This window comes from Alosa pseudoharengus, unplaced genomic scaffold (assembly GCF_046254945.1).
Source record: "Alosa pseudoharengus isolate Yale_2024_CS ecotype anadromous, Long Island Sound unplaced genomic scaffold, YU_APseudo_1.1 YU_APseudo_1.1_scf_3, whole genome shotgun sequence".
Classification (NCBI taxonomy): Eukaryota; Metazoa; Chordata; class Actinopteri; order Clupeiformes; family Clupeidae; genus Alosa; species Alosa pseudoharengus.
This window is the reverse complement of record NW_027468718.1, coordinates 33,588,373-33,608,107: the sequence shown is the minus strand read 5'-3', so window position 1 is coordinate 33,608,107 and position 19,735 is coordinate 33,588,373. Positions and strand designations below refer to the sequence as shown.

Genomic DNA, 19,735 nt, shown 5'->3' with positions numbered 1-19,735 from the left:
TATGTCATGTTTTAACTTGCATCCGTCTGTCTGTGTTTGTCTATCTGTCTATCTATCTATCTATCTATCTGTCTATCTATCTATCTATCTATCTATCTGTCGCTCTAGGTGGAAGTGGAGAGAGAGAGAGCGAGAGTAGCAGAGGAGAGGAGAGGCCAGCTGGAGGAGGAAACTCAGATACTACAGCAACAGGCCGAAGAGCAGACCCGAGAGCTAGAACGGTCATCGCAGCAGCTAACAGAGAAAGAGGAGGAGCTAAGAGACCTCACCAACCAATTAGAAGAAGCCTCACAAGAGACTGAACAATTGAGAGAGACACTGAGCTCAAAGGAGGAAGAGATGGAGAGACTGTCTTTCCAGCTGAAGGAGGAGAAAATGGAGGGAGAGAGGAGGAGAGCTCAGCTACAGGAGCTGGAGAGGGGACAGCGCACCCTGGTGGAGGAGCGAGGGACACGCGCCGCCAGGCTGGGCAGGGAGGTGAAGGAGCTGACGGAGGAGAGAGACCACCTGTCTGCCGAGATCCGGCGGAAAGAAAGGGAGGCGAGCGCCTTGAGAGAAGAGGCGCAGAAAGAGAGGAGAGAGAAGGAGAAGCTGACCTCCTCGCTGAGAAAGAGAGAGGAGGAGCTGAAGGAGATGAAAGAGAAGAGAGAAGGGGACGCGAGGGAGGTGAGAGAGTCGAAGGAGATGGAGATTACCCTGCTGACAGAGGAGGTGCAGCGGGACAGGAGGGAAAAGGAGAAACTCACCTCCTCCCTGAGAAAGCGAGAAGAGGAGCTGAGCGAAGCCAAGGAGGCCAGGGAGAGGATGGAGGAGGAGTTGCAGGAGAAGGAGAGGAAGGAGAGGCGCGAACGGGACAAGCTGGCCTCCTCACTCCTCAGGCGGGACGAGGAGCTCCGGGAGGCGCGGGAGAAGAGGGAGGCGGCCGAGGCCGAAGTGATCGCACTCAAGCAGGAGGTGTCCAGCCTGGGCCGGGCGAAGGAGCGCGCCGGGCGGGAGGTGCGGGAGCGGGAGGCCGAGAGCCAGAAGATGCGCCAGGGACTCCAGCAGGGCCTCAAGGAGATGGCCGAGCTCAAGCAGCTCCTGCAGGAGAGCCACGGCGAAGGGGAGCAACTCCGAGCCCTCCTCGTCCAGCGCAAGGAGGAGCTGACCAGGGGCCGGGACGAGGGGGCCCGGGAGGAGCGCAGGAGGTACCAGGAGCTCCAGAGGGAGCTGTGCCAGAGGGAGAGCCAGCTGAGGGTTGCCCAGGAAGAGGTGACCCGTCTCAGGGAGAGGGAGGCCGAGGCGGAGGGGGAGCTGACGAGAACCAGGGTGCAGCAGGAGGTGCTAGAGGAGAGAGTGAAGCAGCTGCTCCTCAGGGAGACGCAGCTCAGAGACGCTCAGGAGGAGGTGAGCCGACTCAGGGAGAGACTTCAGGCGATGGAGGAGGAGGTGGACGCTGAGGTCAGGAGGAGCAAAGCCAAGGAGGAGGCGCTGCTGGAGGAGCGAGACCAACAGCGGGGCCTCAGGGAGAAAGAGCTGAAGGCAGCCCAGGAGGAAGTGCACCGTCTCAGGGAGCGGGAGGAGGAGGCGCAGGGGGAGGTGAGGAGAACCAGGGCCCTGGTGGAGACGCTGGAGGAGCAGAGGAGGGAGCTGAGCAGCGCAGCCGCGGAGAGGAGCAGGGAGGTGGTGGAGGTGAGCGAGCGCGTGAAGGAGGTGGAGGAGAGGATGGAGAGAGAGAGGGAGGAGAGGAGAGCTGAGGTGAGGAGGTGGGAGGAGAAGATCGAGACGCTCAGAAAAGACGGGGAGGACGAGGAGAGGAGGAGGAGAGAGGAGAGGGAGCTGACTGTGGCCAGGCTGACGGAGAAGGAGCGAGAGATCACCCGGATGAGAGAGAAAGCGGAGGAGGTGGAGAGAAAGAGGGAAAAAGTAGAAGAGAGGGCGAACGAGTACAGCCAGCGAGCGGAGCTGGTGTCGCGCACCCTTCGTGAGCGAGAGAGGGAGCTGGAGGGAGTGCGGGAATCGGCCCAGCGAGCGGAGAGAGAGAAACAGGCACTACAGGAGGAGGTGGAGGAGAGAAAGAGGGATGAAGAGAGGCTGAGAGGAGAGGTGGAGCACCTGGAGAGAGAGAAAAGCGGCGAGGCGCGACAGCTAGAGGGCGCCAGACTGCACCTCAGCCAGCTGGAGAGAAAGAACCAGGCGCTCCGGGAGAAGATTAAGGAGGAAGAGGACGAGAGGAAGAAGAGAAAGACAAAGAGAGCTCTGGACGACACGGACAGAGACGGCGCGACGAACACGTCCCGGGAGACGATGGAGAGAGAGAAAGAGCGAGAGAGACTCCGTGGAGAGTTAGCTCGAACGGAGGACGAGATTCGCCTGTGGAAGACTCGCGCCGAGACCTTAGAGCTTGAGGTGAGGCAGCTGAAGAGAGAGAAAGAGCGAGAGAAAGAAAGAGATGGAGGAAGAGAGGAGAAAGAAAGAGATGAAGGAAGAGAGGAGAAAGAGGAGAATGGTGGCGGCGATCGAGAGCGTCTGACGGAGCGCTTGTCCACTCTCTTGCTGGAGCGCGAGGAGGCCAGAGAGGCACTGAGGAAGCGCGAGACGGAAGTGTACGAGCTCAAGGAGAGGAGCGACGAGCTGGCCAGGGACCGCCAGCGCATCAGGGCCGCCCTGGAGAAGACAGAAGCCGCTCTGATTGGATACCAGGAGAGGGTGCGGCAGATGGAGGCCAATGAGAGAGGAGCAAGGGTGGAACCTGTCCATCAGGTAAGCACACTCATACATATAAGCAGACTTTTGCTGACCTGTGGGGTATACTACGAAGCACGTTAGACATATCTAGGCTATCTAGACATATCGAGGCTTCAAAAGCCTTGATTCAGGGGTATAAGTTAAGTGATCCTATTGTACGATAGCAGTTATGTGATATATTTGTCAAACTAGGCTTTCAGCTCAGATCTGTGCGCGTTCTCGGTGTTGGGATGATTTCGGCCAATCGTGAAACGTGGAGACGTACAAGACCGCCTATATTAAAAAACAATTACTTTCGCATTTATGAGTGATAGTGTAATCTACACTGCGGTCATGTTTAGTGTCTATGGTATTCTATGCTATGGTATTCTATGCTATGTTATGCTATATTATTCTATGCTATGTTATGCTATATTATTCTATGCTATGTTATGCTATATTATTCTATGCTGTGCTGTGTGTGGAATTTTGTGTGTTGACATTAGATTACCGAGTACTGTACCTTTGTACCCTCTGCTCCTCCACTGTCTCCACAGGACCGTGACTCTGCAGTGGCGTTGGAGGGCAGAGGTGTGGACACGGGCGTGAGCGTGGGTGTGGGGGGGTCCGGTGCTGATGTGGGGGGGTCGGAGGCCAGTGGCGGGGGGCGACTGGGGGTGATGCAGCGGGCGGTGGCCCAGCTGGAGGTGGAGCAGCGGAGACTGCAGGGCAGGAACTCACACCTGGAGCAGCGCGTGCAGCGGCTACGCACCGAGAGACAGACCCTCAGAGACACGCTCCGACAGGTGAGGTTACACACAAGGAACACGCACGCACACACACACACGCACACACACACACACACACACACACACACACTCCGACAGGTGAGGTTACACACAAGGAACACGCACGCACACACACACACACACACACACACACACACACACACACACACACACACACTCCGACAGGTGAGGTTACACACAAGGAACACGCACGCACACACGCGCACACACACACACACACACACACACACACACACACACACACACACACACACACACACACACACACACACACACACACACACAGTCACACACTCCGACAGGTGAGGTTACACACAAGGAACACGCACGCACAACACACAAACACACAAACACACACAGACACACACACACAGGTGAGGTTACATACAAGGAACATACACACACACACACACACACACACACACACACACACACACACAGTCTGACAGGTGAGGTTATACACAAGGAACACACACACACACACACACTCCGACAGGGGAGTTCTCTCAGGAGGTTATACATGAGGCACGTACACACACACACACAAACACACACACTCCGACAGGTGAGGTTATACACAAGGCACACACCGCCACACACAAACCAATCAAACTATTTTCATGCCTTCCAAGATACAGTACCTTCAAACTATCCCCATAACGGTCACTTTTGAAGGTAGTTGTGAAGTATCCTCTATGCTGCCTTTAACTATGCTGTAAACAAACATGACAGTGCTATCTGATTAGACCGTCGTTGTAACCTTTGGTAGTGTTTGGTGTGCTTTTATGTGCTGTCTCTCAGCCAACTTTTGTACGTGAGCTCATTTACCATTCTTGCTGCCTGCTAATGTCATCACTATCTGAAAAGACCGTTGGAAATCATCGTTCTCAAAAGATGCCAGATCTAATGAGACACCTCTCTGTCACGGCAACGGAGATGCCTTCTGTTGTGTGTTTTCACGTCCCTGGCTCTGTCTGTTGACTCCACTATATCTGTCAGTGTTCAGTTATTCTTTTATGTGTGTGTGTGTGTGTGTGTGTGTGAGTGCGTTCATATGTCTGTCCCTGACTTCTTTTACCCCTTTCTTCACAATGAATTCTTCTTTTGTGTAGTTACCGGCACGCTCCCTTTATGTTTTCTCTGCAGTGCGGTTCTGCTGTGTGTGTGTGTGTGTGTGTGTGTGTGTGTGTGTGTGTGTGTGTGTGTGTGTGTGTGTGTGTGTGTGTGTGTGTGTGTGTGTGTGTGTGTGTGTGTGTGTGTGTGTGTGTGTGTGTGTGTGTGTGTGTGTGTGTGTGTGTGGTCCCTGGTGATTTGTACGAGTGTGTTCTCCAATCTCCACACAGGGTTTTGTTTTGTTCTGTGCTTTATTGCCTTATGTGTTTGTTTGTTCATGACCTTCTTGGTTTGTATTCTTTACAACTGTCTAAATGTATGATGTCTCTCTCTCCCTCTCTCTCTGTGAGTCTGTGTGTGTGTTTGCTATACCTGTGCTTGCATGTATGTTTGTGTCTACATTTTTATATGTATTATGCATGCATGTTATGAATGCATCTGCATGTTTTGTGTGTGTGTGTGGTTCCTCAGGTGGAACAGGAGAGAGGCCGCCTCCAGCAGCAGCTGTCCCGCTCCCAGTCCGGGACTCAGGTGAGTTACAACAACCCCCACCACACACACACAGACACACACACACAGACACACAGCAACCACCATATGTACCCTAGCAATGCCCTAGCAACCATGCTAATTAACCCAGCAACAACCTAGCATCCACCTCACAAACGTTGAGGAGTCTGCACAGCGCTCCCATATGTAACACAATAACTGTCTTTTTCATAGACTGTGCACTTTGCCTGCATTTTAAACTAGGGCCCTCTTACACACACACACACACACACACACACACAGACACACTTACACTCTCATACCCAAGCTGTGTGTGGACTCATCCTGCACCAGACCCACTGTGCACCTCCATTAGCCAGTCAAGTTGTTTCACACAAGCACAGCCATGTGTGTCAGGACCCCAGAGTTTACTCTATCCTCTCTGCCTCTCTCCTCTCCTCATCTCCTCTCCTTGTCTTCTCTCCTCTACTCTCCTCTCTCCTCTCAACTCTCCTCAGCTCTCCTCTCCTCTTTTCTCATCTCCTCTCCTCTTTTCTCATCTCCTCTCCTCTTTCCTCATCTCCTCTCCTCATCTTCTCTCATCTCCCCTGCCCTCTTCTTTTCTTCTTTTCTCCTCTCCTCTCTTCTCCTCTCCTCTTCTCAGAGTTCAGCACACAAATGACAACACACTCACTCTCTCTCTCTCTCTCTCTCTCACACACACACACCTGCCCCCTTTGCACTTTCTCTAAATCTTCTCACTACTGGTTTGGGTGAGAGTGGAGGTGTTGCAGAGAAGGTGGTGTTTATAAGCTGATCATTACAGGTGAAACCCTTGACCTTACATACTCGAGGTCCTGGACAGATTCGGCATTCTTAAGTGTAATTTGTCTACCACATTGATAAGGATCAGAGTCAATGTGGTTCTTTTATTTAGAGTGATGAATACATACAATACACATTTATTACATTGCATACAATACACATGTATTACTACACTTGTAAATATTTATGTCTTGCTTACAAAATATGGATTTAATTTTTGATTATATTATACATATTATTGGATATTTAGTAGGATAGTGCCACAGAACTCAGATAGTGTGTGTGTGTGTGTGTGTGTGTGTGTGTGTGTGTGTGTGCGTGTGTGTGTGTGTGTTACAGGTTGTTGGCCTTACAGAGGGACATGACGTAGAGGCCTTAAGAGCACGTGCCGCTGAATTAGAGGAACAGGTGAGTCTGCACCTCTGTCACCACATCAACCAATCACTGCGCCTCCATCACGCCATTAACCAATCACTGAAAACTACACTGTGACTCACAAATGCAATACAACATTACCATGAACTAACCATTTCACTCCATCAGTCCTTCACTGAAAACCACACTCTAAGGGTTCGTTCATAATCAATGCAAGCAACGCAGAATGAGGCTCTGAATTCACATGTGTAATAAAACATCACGGTAAACTAACGATCTTTTACTAACCATCTTTGCCCCAATTAGAACGATTGGCAAAGTGCAGTGTTAAGTCTAACTAAGGGTAATTTTATAACCAGGCAAAATCAATCTGCTAATCTTGACACCATGGAAAAAACTGTATAGCATAGCAACCACCATATGTACCCTAGCAATGCCCTAGCAACCATGCTAATTAACCTAGCAACAACCTAGCAACCACCTCACAAACGTTGAGCACAGTGCTCCCATATGCAACACAATAACTGTCTTTTTCATAGACTGTGCACTTTGCCTGCTTTGTCACCGTAAAGTAACGATCTCACTCACTTCAGTCCCACATGCAAAATAACACACTGATTAATCAACACGTTTACCTCAGTGAACTAGATACACTCTACATTCCCTCTCATTCAAATGTACGCCTACACTTGTATTATTTAAGGTAGCGATCAGGACGCGATTTGCCGCTTAGTGCACTTCGTGTTTTATATGTTTTAATAAAAATGTGGGCCCTTTTCTCCTTTGAGTTTTATATGTTTTAATAAAAATGTGGGCCCTTTTCTCCTTTGAGTTGAACTATTTTCAATTCGAGGCGCACAAAACGTGAGGCACTCTGGACGCATTAGCAGCACACAAAACGCTTACTGCCAAAACAGAACAACATAAAAAGGCACACCTCACTGCAAAAAAACGCATCTTGTTTGATCGCGCCCTAAAAGAGTTTGTATTATTTAAGAGAGTTCCCCCAAATAGCCTCTCTAAAGCCTAATGCCATTTGGAATTCCATATCCAACTGAAATGAAACAAATTGAAGAGACCAGGAACCTTTCGCTAACCTTTCTGTAACCTTTTCAGGTCCACCACCTGCGTCTAGTGCTGGCTGTGGACCAACAAGAAAGGTCAAAGTTCATCGAGCGCTCTCAGAAGAATCATCAGAGACTGGAGGCGCTGCGACAGGACCTCAACCAATCACTGGCTGCCGTTTCCCAGCAGCCCGTTCCGTCCGTGTTTGAGTCCGAGACGCATCGATTGGACAGGAGTATCAGGAAGGAGGAGCTATGGATGTCTCTCAGCCAATCCTGAGAAAGGTTTCTTCACAGGGTAAAAGTATGATGAGCTCGCTCACTCAGTCTTTAATGTGGATACATCTTATAATCAACAAATGTTACAAATGTCACAAATATCTATGTTGTTGTTTTTAAAATGTTAAACTTTGTTTTTTAACCTAAGCACATTGCCCTTGTCTGTACATATCTATGAATGTTGTTCTTATGTAGCATAACTCAGGGGTAGTTACTGTGAATTAGACAAAAGCACAAGCAGCATTCTTCTTTTTGTGTGTTACATTAATCTGTATTTATTCAGTCATATTTATTTCTTTTATATTGTTTTTGTAATACATAATAGTGTCTTCTGATGTTCTAATGTTACATGTTTTATTGTGTTACTTTGTTTACTTGCTCATATCTAGGTTGTTACATCTGTACAACATTGATTTTGGTCCGCGCCAGGCCCAGGCCAGAGGAAGTGTTTTTTATATTTACATATTTATGAATGTGCTATACTTACAAAAATTACAGGGTTGTTGGCCATTATTTGGGTACTAATAACAAGTTTGTTCAACATCAACATGCTTTTCTTTATGCACAGTGTTATTTATTTTATTTCATGTAGCAATGATGAGCAATAGCAATCACAATTTTTGCATTCAAATTACACACAAATAAAATATAACATTGTTTTTTTTTTATCTGCATTGTTTGCATTTTTTTGTCAACTGAAACATGTTCAGAGAATGTGGAGGCCTGTAGAACTGTTCAGGATGCTACCTAATGGAACCCCAGTTTACAGGTCCAGAGGACATTATTTTCCATTCCAATGGAAGAGTGCCTGGTTTGGGGTGTCTAGGTCCCATTTGACAGTTTTTGCATACCTTTTAAATACATTTTGATTTGATTATCAATGTGGACTTACATGATTTCTATATTGAGGGCAACGGGACGAACAGCAACGAAAGTGAAATACAGTAATCTCTTGTAATCCTTAATGTCTGCGGGTAGAGGGCGCTCGTTTCGGTGATTTTTTGTAAGCGAGCAGACTGTACATCCACCACCACCACACACACAGACACACACCTCCCTCCCTCCCTCGCGGTTGAACCTCCCCATCCACACAAACACACGCACACTGAACAACCTGCGGCCAACTCGTTCCAAGCCGCCTGTCTGTCGCCTCCGTAAGATCTGTGATTAAAGGGAACGGCGGAAGAACTGAACAACTCGTTTTTTCACCATCAGTGGGAGAAAATCAAAGAGGATTTTTACTGTTTTGCCAAGCTACAGCCGTTTGAGTGGATTACATGTAACGTCGACTAGTTTCGTAAACCAAATGCGAGTTATGATTGGACTCGTAGGCTACTGTCTGGCAGTCATCTGGTACTGTAACTAGCTAGCTGTTTTGTTTTTTCGCACAAGTTGACGAAAGCGAAAAAATGTATGGAAAGCAGGAGTACAAACACATCTTATACGGTCTTGTATAACGTCGGTATGGACTTTACCGAGGCGGAGGCCTGCTTTTTAGAATCGTAAGAGGCTTTACCATCGCGCTCAGTTGGGGCAAACTCCACGATTGTTCACGCAGTCCCGACATTGGGAACAGGGACGCCGAAGGGGGGGAGCGAGGCTGCCCTTCAGCACAGCGTCTGCTGCGAAAGAGGAGGCGAAGTTTAGCAAAGAAAACGGGCTGCACTCTGAACGAATCGACGTGGACCCTTAAGATTTCTGACAATTTCTTTACGGCAAATTTGACTTCCATGTGAATTTTGTCGGCAAGCTATTAACAAAAAAAGAAAAAAACAGAATTCAAAGGTTTACGTTTAGGTCTTGCTCTGTGTTAAAAGGCCTTTTTCGGCCCCGATTCAAACGCAAGCTTTTACTAACGTTAGACCTATGGCTTCGTTTACAGTTCCATTTCAGCCATGACATTGGATCTGCTGAATTTTTCACAGTTGTCAGATTTTCAAATAACTTGCTAATTCGCGTTGTTGAAATAATCTATTTTAGGCTGGTGACTCTGCCTTGTGATTGGATGTAAAAGGGAGCCAAGAGAAGTACGTTAACGTTACCAAATGTTGGGACGACAGCCAGGCAATATCAGCTAGGCTAACCCTCCAACTGGATAGGAATATTGACTGTCAACATTGACCCATGCACCGCGCGGCCGCTGAACTTGGACTTGAAAGCACCCGAACGAATTTACGCGTCAGCTAAAATCATTTGGCTGTCCCGCAAAATATTGTGTGCAGAAGAAGGATTTTTGAAGGCATTAATCATTCTACGACACCCTAACACGGATGGTAGGCGGTAAAGTAATATAACGTTACACAGTCTGTCAAAGGAGCAATAGGAGAGCAAATCAGATTTTTTCCCTCTAGCTTGCTGGGGCAAAGACTGGACATAGCTACCTGCACTTTCTCCACGACAATCAACGTGAGCATGGAGACAACCTGCATCTAAGACATGTGCTATTGGTTCATAATCATCAACCATTTTTTACCAGTCGGACAGGTAACTGCAAACGAATGAGCTTACTCTGCTCATTCAGGGAAAGGAGTGAATACTAGAAAACTTTTTGGAAACGCTGGTTGGGACAACCCCTTCTTCTGCATAGCCGCTAGATATGGCAGTGCCGGGCCGAATCTCTGTCCTGGCGCTAGGGCTTTTCGTCGTGCTACTGCTCAGTCCTGTCGCTGGTAAGTGCCAAGCTTGTTAGCTTCTACACACACACACGCATTGATGACAACACTGCTTCAGGCAATGTCAGTACGTTCGTTTCATTTGCTTGATGGCTTACAAAGTCGATTTAGCTTTTAGTGTTGTAAAGGACATGGACCAGAGTTGACGGACAGCATGCATCTGCCCAGCGATAGTGGAGCTAGTCTGTGACGTTAAATGTAGCTTGGTTGCTCAGCTAATCCAGTTGAGTCCGCCCCGACACACTTGTTTAGCCTGTGTCAGTATAAATCACTTGTCTGTTGTTTAGTCACTGAGATTACCGAACGTTAATGTTAACCGCCCAGCTAACAACGGCCGCGCACCGTAACCTGATGTCTGTCTGTCTAGGACATAGCTAGCGAAAGGAGAAGACGAGGGACAGCTGGTCACCTGTGTAAGCACGCGGGCACGCTTGCCAGCAGGTGTTCTGTTTACAGCCGGTTGGAGTAATGTTTAAGCTACACTAGTCTGCATTGGTTTGTTAAGATTGTTACATTTCATGTTGATACATCCCCCTTTGGCCTTATTTGGCTACAGTTATGGCATGTTGAAACGTGTCATTGTCCATTGTCCCATTATTCTCAGCAGTAGTAGAATATGCCATTTCCCTATATTTGACATAACCTGCAACCCATGCAGCAGTGTTTCTGCACTAAAAGTTGGTAATTGTGAAATCAAATATTGATTGCTTTGGATGGCACACCTGCAGGCTTTTGCCAAGAGTGGTGAAGCACATGTCAGAAAGACACCTCTTAGTAGACAGTAGAGTGTCTGATAGTACTGAAAAAAAAATCTACAACTGCTTCAGGAGCCAAAGCCTAAACGTCAATATAAGCCAACTGTGTGTGTGTGTGTGTGTGTGTTTCACTACTGTATGTTAATCTAGGCAAGAAAACATGATGTATCAGTCAGTGAGCAAATTTCCTCATTGGCCTGTTCAATACAAGTAAATGGGAAACAGAGAGAGAAAGATAGATGATATAATTAGAGCGAGAGAGAGAATAGAATATAATTAGAGCATGGGAAGAAAGAAGAGGATGGATGGAGTAACCAGAGAGTGAAAGAGAGGGGGTAGTGAGGTAACAAGAGCGGAAGGAAGACAAGATGGGCCAGGAAGAAGTGAAAGGAGTAAAGACAGAAAGAAAGAAGGAAGCACGGCGACCCAAGGGAGTGCAGCTGCAGGTTATAGCCCCGGGACATCAGATCGCAGCTCAGGCTTGTTCCGATCTATCCCTGTCTGACCTGCCTTTAGTCTGACCGTGGAACTAGGTTCTGGTTCCAGCAGCATTGGGATTCTGGGTTAGTCTGCGATCGGTCCGGATCTGGACCACATCTGACCAGTTGTCAGTCGGGCCCTGCTGACCCAAGTAGCAAAGCTGCTGTTTCATCACCATGTAGTCCTAAGCAACAGCATTAGAGAGGTGCCCAACTTTGTAAGCGCTCCCTCACAAGGTAGGCTCAGCAAGGGCCTGATAGCTGTGTGTGTGAGGGCGATTGGTGGAGGTGGTGTGTGTGTGTGTGTGTGTGTGTGTGTGTGTGTGATGGGGGTTGGGGTTGCATGGAGCCAGTCACCCCAGCCTCGGCAGCTTCTGTTCAGCCTTGGAGCGGATAAGATAAGCCTCAGCCCTCAGCCTCCTGTCTCCTGCATACCAGACACACCGGAAGAGAGGGAGAGAGAGAGAGAGAGAGTGTTATAGAGAGAGAGAGTGTAATAGAGAAAGAGAGTGTAATAGAGAGAGAGAGAGAGTGTTATGGAGAGAGAGAGTTTTATAGAGAGAGAGAGAGAGTGTTATAGAGAGAGAGAGTGTTATAGAGAGAGAGAGAGAGAGAGAGAGAGAGAGGCAGGCAGGAAGGAATGTGGTGTTGGGTGTGGATATGAAAGAGGTATATGTATGTATTTGAAAGGGAGAGAAAGAGATTGTGTGTGTGTGCGCGCTGTGAGGGAATGTGTGGGAATGACAAACTTCAGCCAAGGTTTACTGTGATTGACAATGATGTAAGGATGTGTGTGTGTCTGTGTGTGTTCTACTGAAGTAAATGTTCATGATTTACTGTTTTTACCTTTAAACAAGTTAAAAGCAGATTATGACAGTCATAACCCTGAACTGGCCCACATCTTGTACAGGGCTGTGGTGGTTGTCAGATCTTGTACGGGGCTGTGGTGGTTGCCAGATCTTGTACGGGGCCGTGGTGGTTGCCAGATCTTGTACGGGGCTGTGGTGGTTGCCAGACAACTCGTAATTTGTGAAATGACATATCTCACTCTCTTTCTCTCTCTCTCTCTCTCCCACATATCAGTATTAGAGATGCACCGATATGGAATTTTCGTGCCGATAACGATAACCGATATTTATTGGTTTGTTGTGGCCGATACTGATACGATAACCGATAATATTACTCTTGAAAAAAATTTGTGAAAATTGATTTGGGGAAAGCATTTAATAAGCATAATTTTATTGCAGTAATTTTACCTACCACCAAATGATGGACAGAACTCATAATAGTCCTCAATAGTATGGCAGTCAACAACATAACAGTAGCCTGGCCCTACAGTGTGTGGCTCCTTTAAGTGAACCTGACGTCAGTGAATTGCGAGTGAGTGGCTAGTAAGAGTGTCACGATTTCGATTTTATATCGAAATCGTTCGAAATTACATCTCAATCTCGAACTTCGAATTTAAAAGTAGAATCGACGATGCAGCCACACCCCCAATGTCACATCCAGCATGTATGCCAAGACGCACAAACGCACGTGCTGAACTGCAGCATCAACACTCCTCTAATTTTAGGCTGCAGCCAGTTAAAATATACACATCAACCTACCGAAATCAAAGCCCCTCTTGCTACTTTGAAATCACCGGTGTGGAAGTACTCGTTCATTCACGTCAATTAAAACTAACTTACCCTACTCAACTTAGCAAGTGAAAAGATGATCTAGTTACAGTCCAAAGTTACTTTAAGGCTTAAAATGCACATTGATAAGTATCCATGAACACTAACTTTGGGTCTCTTCGAAGTGTGCTGAAACGATCAAATTATAATTCTGTGTTGTTTCATTTAACTATGTTCACGTCTCTGTTTTAGCCTAATGTTGGTTCTGTTTACATTACAACCTCGCGGTTGGAACGGTTTCAAAATAAAAAGCGGTTTCAAAATAAAAGCCCCCCCCCCCCCAAACAGAAAAGGAAAAGGCCAAAAAGAGTAAATAACATATAAGTAATGCATTAATAGTAATGTTGAAAAAAAGATCGAAAATCGAATCGAATCGTGACTTTAAAATCGAAAATTGCATCGAATCGAGGATTTGGAGAATCGTGACACCCCTAGTGGCTACAGAGTTTAAATCGTTTTCATTTAGGACTAAACGCACATAAACGGCTCAGCTTGGAATAAGCTACAGTATAGCGACCAAATCAGAGTTTGTGAGGGAAACGTAGGTTTAGTTTCAACTGCAGGTAACTGAATAAAGCTGCAACTCCTCAGACTGTATCTTATGTCCGTCTACTCTGTTGCGCACAACCTGCTGCAGCAGAAATGAAAGGCGTTAGCCCCGAAGGTTTTAATAACTTATTACGGTGACCTGTCTGGAACTGAAGCACAAATGGTTAGCATATTTCTAGGTAATAATACAAAACCCAAGCTAAAGTAATGCAAATATAATACTAAAACACAACTTAGAACTAGGCCTACTTATTTACTCGTCCCACTAACAAGTTTGTTTATTTGTTTCCCCGACCAGCGCGGTAAAGTGCAAACACACCAGCACAAGACGGCTCTAGATAGGGCTGAGCTCCGCTCTGGTAAGGTTAAATGGCGGTTCATTCACGAGAGGATTTTGAGATGCACAGATTCCCAAATGAACGCATATCCACAGATTTTGTTAGAGTGGTGAAATACATTCACACCGCTGACATTATATTGAGGAAAAAGTATAGCCAACCAAGCTCAAGTAGCTCAGTGTAGCCAGACGGACCTTACGTAGGCCTAAATTAGGACTTTAAAAAATATCGGCGCAAATTATCGGCCAGAATTCTGTTATCGGACCGATAATAATATTTTCATTTTTTCACTTATCGGCCAATAATATATCGTCCGCCGATATATCGTGCATCCCTAATCAGTATGGACTTACTCATTCTCTCTTTCCCACTTGCTCAGCACACACACACACACACACACACACACACACACACACAGAGGTTTCTGTTCTCTCAGCCTTCAGAGGATAATATAGTGGCCCTTGCTTTGACTTGCGGCTCAAGTGATTGCGGAGCAGACCTTGACAGAAGCAAAACTTCAGCATGGGGGGGCATGGGGGCGGGTGGGGAGTGGTGATCTGGTGCTCTGTGTCTGTGGCGATAGGAGGCACAGAGACGGTACATCCCATAATTTCAGATCTTCGGAATCAAACATGGAAGACAAACTTGTTTAGGTTGTGTTTGACACTGGCACTGGCTCAACGTGTTTGTGCTGTTTTTTCAACTGTGTTGAGGAATCGTCGGTTTGTGTGTTTGTATGTGTGCATGTGAGTGTGTGTGTGTGCATGTGAGTGTGTGTACAGTATGTGTGTATGTGAGTGTGTATGTATGTGAGTGTGTGTACAGTATGTGTGTATGTGAGTGTGGTGTGGATGAAATCTCAGTGTGTTTATGTTCATTTATAGTTTGTGAAAGGTATTTGTATGTCTATGTTTTGTAAGTGTGTGTGTGCATCTCTTCATTCTTTGGGCATGAGAGTGATGACTGCTACTGGAGACAGCGCAGCAAGAACACACTTATACCTTTCCGACCAACACACACACACACACACACACACACACACACACACTTCATGCCTGCTTCCTGATGGCAGATGGAATCAGAGAACAATGGTCAATAATCCAGCCGACACTAGATCTTGAAACGGAACCATTTGTGTGTGGTTGTGTTGGGGGGGGGGGGGTGTACATAAGAGTGTGTGTGTGTGTATGTATACAGAAACCACATTAATAATTCAGCACATTTCCCAAAAGTTGGCCAGGAAAGCTAAGCGCTTACCCACTGCATTTTAATACTCCGCCCTGACCCGGCCTCAGCATATCATCAACCAGACACACACAACTCATTGTCAGCAAAATCAGTGCTTTTGTGTGTGTGTGTGTGTGTGTGTGTGTGTGTGCCCCATCTAAACCACATTAGTTGTATATCTGATAGTAATGCTATGCCACTGGCTGGTGTACGCAGTAACCTTGAGAACTGCTCTCAGGGAATAAGTCCGTCCAGCTGCAGCACAGCCAGAGCTCTGCAAACATCAGCTGTCACTTTACAGTGGGCCAGCTACGACTATTATTCACAACAACTCTAAACAATCACAATAAGATGTCAGGCTACATGATGGGTTTTGTCCCAGAATAGGTCATATTATAAATAGGTTATTAACATGGATAACATCAATGAATTAACATGAATGAGTTGAAATGTATGTCAATGTATGTCAACAACATGAATGCCGAAATTGCAGTTCTTTGAGTGTCAAAACTTTTTTGAGAAATTCCATGAAATGAAAATGCAGAAATTAGGGGTTTAAAGGTACACATGTGACCCTGCAAGGCGAAATTTACAAAATTAAGTTAATGTGCTCACGTGGACGGCCATTGTAAGTTTTCCAACGATATGTATATTGAGGGTATTGCAAAAGTATCGCTAAGATATCCGCATCCAAAGTTGGCATGGTTCTCCTGTCACGATACGCCAGAAGAGGAGAAAATCACCTTTTTAAGTAAATTGTCATGTGCGATAGTGTGAGGACACAGCTATTATTAGCCTTACGGTAGCGTGACTTTGAAGCGGATGACTGACTATGTCCAGTTTTATCAACCGAGTGAGTGTCTTTTTCTGCCCTAGTTAATACCAGGGACAGTCATAAGGTGTCACTATAGAATATAATTAATCTATTTAGGGGGAAGTAAGGGGAGAAGAAGTTCTATGTACATGTTGGGGCAGTCGTGGCCTACTGGTTAGCGCTTCAGACTTGTAACCGGAGGGTTGCCGGTTCGAACCCCGACCAGTAGGCACGGCTGAAGTGCCCTTGAGCAAGGCACCTAACCCCTAGCTCCCCGAGCGCCGCTGTTGTTGCAGGCAGCTCACTGCGCCGGGATTAGTTTGTGCTTCACCTAACTGTGTGTTCACTGTGTGCTGAGTGTGTTTCACTAATTCACGGATTGGGATAAATGCAGAGACCAAATTTCCCTCACAGGATCAAAAGAGTTTACTTATACTTATACTTATACACAGATTGTGTAGGCTATAGGCCCACTTTTAAAATGTGCTAGGCCTACTGCTACGTCAATGGAAAACTTCTCCTGGTCCGTAAAATGACGCCAGGATATTTCAAAAAGTTCGTGCTTTTGACCGTTCGTGCCCTGAAAGGCAAGTCTTTCACATTCATATTCAGTTACATCTGCCAAGAACGATAGAGAGCTTGCAGATTGAGTAACGAGTAGCCTAATGAGTAGGCTCCATTTTTACCTAAATAAAGTCAGGGTTTAACAGTCAAAACGTATGTTTATCCGTGAAATTTGTTATTGAAAGTGTAGACTGTATACTGTCGAATTATGCAAAAACGTGAAATTCGACATTTTAACCTGTACGTTTGTTTATCGTGGATTTTCTCAAAATAGCACTGTGCGCAAGACGACTGGTTTCGCCTTGCAGGGTCACATATTTGTAACCAGCCATTTAGGTAAAAAAAAATACACTCTTTTGTCCCTGAATGGCAGTTAATTCTAAGGATGGAGTGAAGGATAGAGATGGGTGTCTTCTGCATTGATCTGGTTCTACAGTATGTTCCGGAATGGGTCCATTATGACATCACAGAGAGGCATCGCTTCCGTAGAATGTCTCTCTCTAACGAAACGTATACCTCACAGACAGCTAGTCTTTCCTTCCGGAAACTCTAGAACCCTTCTTTGTCTTCTTTCACTCCCACACCATACTGTTCACATTCTCTTTCTTTACCTTGGTGTGTGTGTGTGTGTGTGTTGTTGTTTTATGTCACCAGGATGTGTGTGTTAACCAAAAAACAGATTGATGCCTCTCTCCATCTCTCTCATCTGGTGAATGTAGTCTTCGATCAGCGTTATGGCTGCTCTGAAGAGAAATGTGTGGGTTCTGTGTGTGTGTGTGTGTGTGTGAGATGCAGCCGGTCTGAAGAGAAATGTGTGGTTTTGTGTGTATGTGTGATGCAGACGCTGTGAAGAGGAATGTGTGGTTTTCGTGTCACTGTTCCATATTTATCAGGCGGCCCAGACTAACCCAGGCCAGACCTCCCTCTGCCCCCTCTCATGTTCCCCAGCCCTCTGGCTGTCTCCGCACATGCTCAGTAGGGCCCTCCGGTGGGCCTGCTGACTGGCCGAGGCAGGGTGCGGCTGACTGTCATAATTAATCACAGGTCATAATTAACGACATGTCATAATGGATCACATGGCGTAATTAATCAGAAGGGCAACAAGCAAGGGCTTTCTGGGGTCTCTGTTTGCCCAAGTGTTCTGGGCCTTTGAGGGGGAAAGGTCACTTAAACAGGACTGTCTGTGCGTGTTTGTGTGTTTGTGTGTGTGTGTGTGTGTGTGTGTGTGTGTGTGTGTTTGCCCACGCATGTGTCAGTCTGTCTCTCTGTGTATGAGCCATAACAGATAAAGCTGCCTGTTTTTTTTCTGTGTGTGTTTGTATTCTGTCTGTGTGTTGAAGAGGCAAAGATATTTGTATTCTTGCGGTAGGGTGATTACATTGGTGTGTGTGTGTGTGTGTGTGTGTGTGTGTGTGTGTGTGTGTGTGTGTGTGTGTGTGTGTGTGTGTGTGTGTGTGTAACCTGCCAGGTCTCTCCCCTCTCAGTGTGCTCTTGTTTGTGTCTGCACAGTCTTCTGGGTAACTTTAGTGGGCGTCTAATTAGAGTCTGGGAGAAGAGAGGGCTGGCCATAACTACTTCAACCAATCCCCACAGGCCTCCCAGACACCTAGCCAATCAGATCGTTTACCTCAAGTTCTGAAAAAAATACAGAGAAACTCGGTCTCCACTCCAGGCCTTCAGACACACACAAAGTCAGTGTCGCTACCCTATGTGTGTTTGTGTGTTTGCGTGTGTATGTCTGTGTGTGTTTGTGTGTGTGTGTCTGTGTCTGTATTTCACAGTATTGCATAAAGCTTTTCTACTTTTGCAGTGATGGCTGGCCTCTCCAAATCATCTTTGATACACAACCACACTCGTAGCACACAAAAAACACAGCCCCTCACAAACACAGCCCCTCACAAAAACAGCCCCACAAGGCTTATCATTTACATGTGATGTGTGTGTGTGTGTGTGTGTGTGCGGTGTGTGTCTGTGGTGTGTGTGTGTGGTGTGTGTGTGTGTGTGTGTGTGTGTGTGTGTGTGTGTGTGTTTGTGTGTGTGTGTGTGTGTGTGTGTGTGTGTCCTTGCGGAAGAGAACTACTGGTGAAAATGAATCGGACATTTGGTCTGGAGTTCTTCCCAAACTGCTGTCAGTGCCCTTCATTCTGCCACCCTCCCTATCGTGTGTGTGTGTGTGTGTGTGTGTGTGTGTGTGAGAGAGAGGAGTTTTTAGCTCATCCCAAAGGAATTTAGGCAAGGTTATGTGTGTGGTTGTGTAGTGCTTGGGCAGGCACATAAGAGACAGTTTGCATGTGTGTATGTGTGTGTGTATGCTGTCACTTATGTATGGTATTTGTGTGTTTTATACACATGTATTTTCTTCTTCTTATATTTTTGTATTTAAATTTGTGTGTGTGAGTGTGTGTGTGTGCCCTAATGCCTGTGAATCTGTGACTGTAACGGCGTGTGCGTGTGTGTACAGGCTATGAGTGTGACTGTAGGTTTGTTTTTGTTCTGGCATCTGATTGCACTCAAAAATGCTTGACTTGTTCTGTCCAGACTACTCCTTTCTTCCTCAGTGTGTGTGTGTGTGTTGTGTGTGTGTGTGTGTGTTGGGCTGTGTCGGGCTTAGGGCTGCAAATAACAACTAGAAAGGCTATTCCAAGGAATTACCAGTGCATGAAAATGCAAAACGTATGATGTAAAATATACAATGTTAAAACAGATAATGTAGTTACAATAGTGTTAATTACACTCTAAAAAACATTGGGTTAAAAACAACCCAATTTCAACCCAACCACTGGTTAAATAGTGGTCGAGCCCAGCACTGAGTTATATTAGCCTCGAAAATTATGTTCCCTCTTTAATCCAGTCTCTATTAATTGATAATAATTAAAACAAATGTTTGCAAATCATTAATTTTACAATATAATGTTTTAAAATCCATCCAATGGGCAACAACAGCCATGCAATGAAATAAAACAGTTCGACATTTATTTATTTGGCAGTTTATTTTTTGAAC

General features: G+C 46.3%; 3 protein-coding genes across 4 annotated transcripts in view; 2 read left to right on the top strand and 1 right to left on the bottom strand.

Annotated features, from left to right (window-relative positions):
• Positions 1 to 8,302, top strand: part of LOC143100672 (uncharacterized) — a 33,858-nt gene extending 25,556 nt beyond the window's left edge. Inside the window, exons 20-24 of the mRNA XM_076264068.1 lie at positions 109 to 2,742; positions 3,264 to 3,512; positions 5,100 to 5,159; positions 6,282 to 6,350; positions 7,434 to 8,302. Coding sequence (XP_076120183.1) covers positions 109 to 2,742; positions 3,264 to 3,512; positions 5,100 to 5,159; positions 6,282 to 6,350; positions 7,434 to 7,661 — 3,240 coding nt within the window. The 3' untranslated portion in view covers positions 7,662 to 8,302. The remainder of the gene's footprint in view (positions 1 to 108; positions 2,743 to 3,263; positions 3,513 to 5,099; positions 5,160 to 6,281; positions 6,351 to 7,433) is intronic.
• Positions 1 to 19,735, bottom strand: part of LOC143099926 (E3 ubiquitin-protein ligase TRIM35-like) — a 491,084-nt gene that overhangs the window by 34,223 nt on the left and 437,126 nt on the right. The window lies entirely within an intron of this gene.
• bmpr2b (bone morphogenetic protein receptor, type II b (serine/threonine kinase)) overlaps positions 8,766 to 19,735 on the top strand; it is an 87,955-nt gene continuing 76,985 nt past the window's right edge. For both annotated transcript variants that reach the window (XM_076264070.1, XM_076264069.1), the window contains exon 1: positions 8,766 to 10,329. In XM_076264070.1, the coding sequence (XP_076120185.1) occupies positions 10,257 to 10,329 (73 nt within the window). In that variant the 5' untranslated portion in view covers positions 8,766 to 10,256. The remainder of the gene's footprint in view (positions 10,330 to 19,735) is intronic.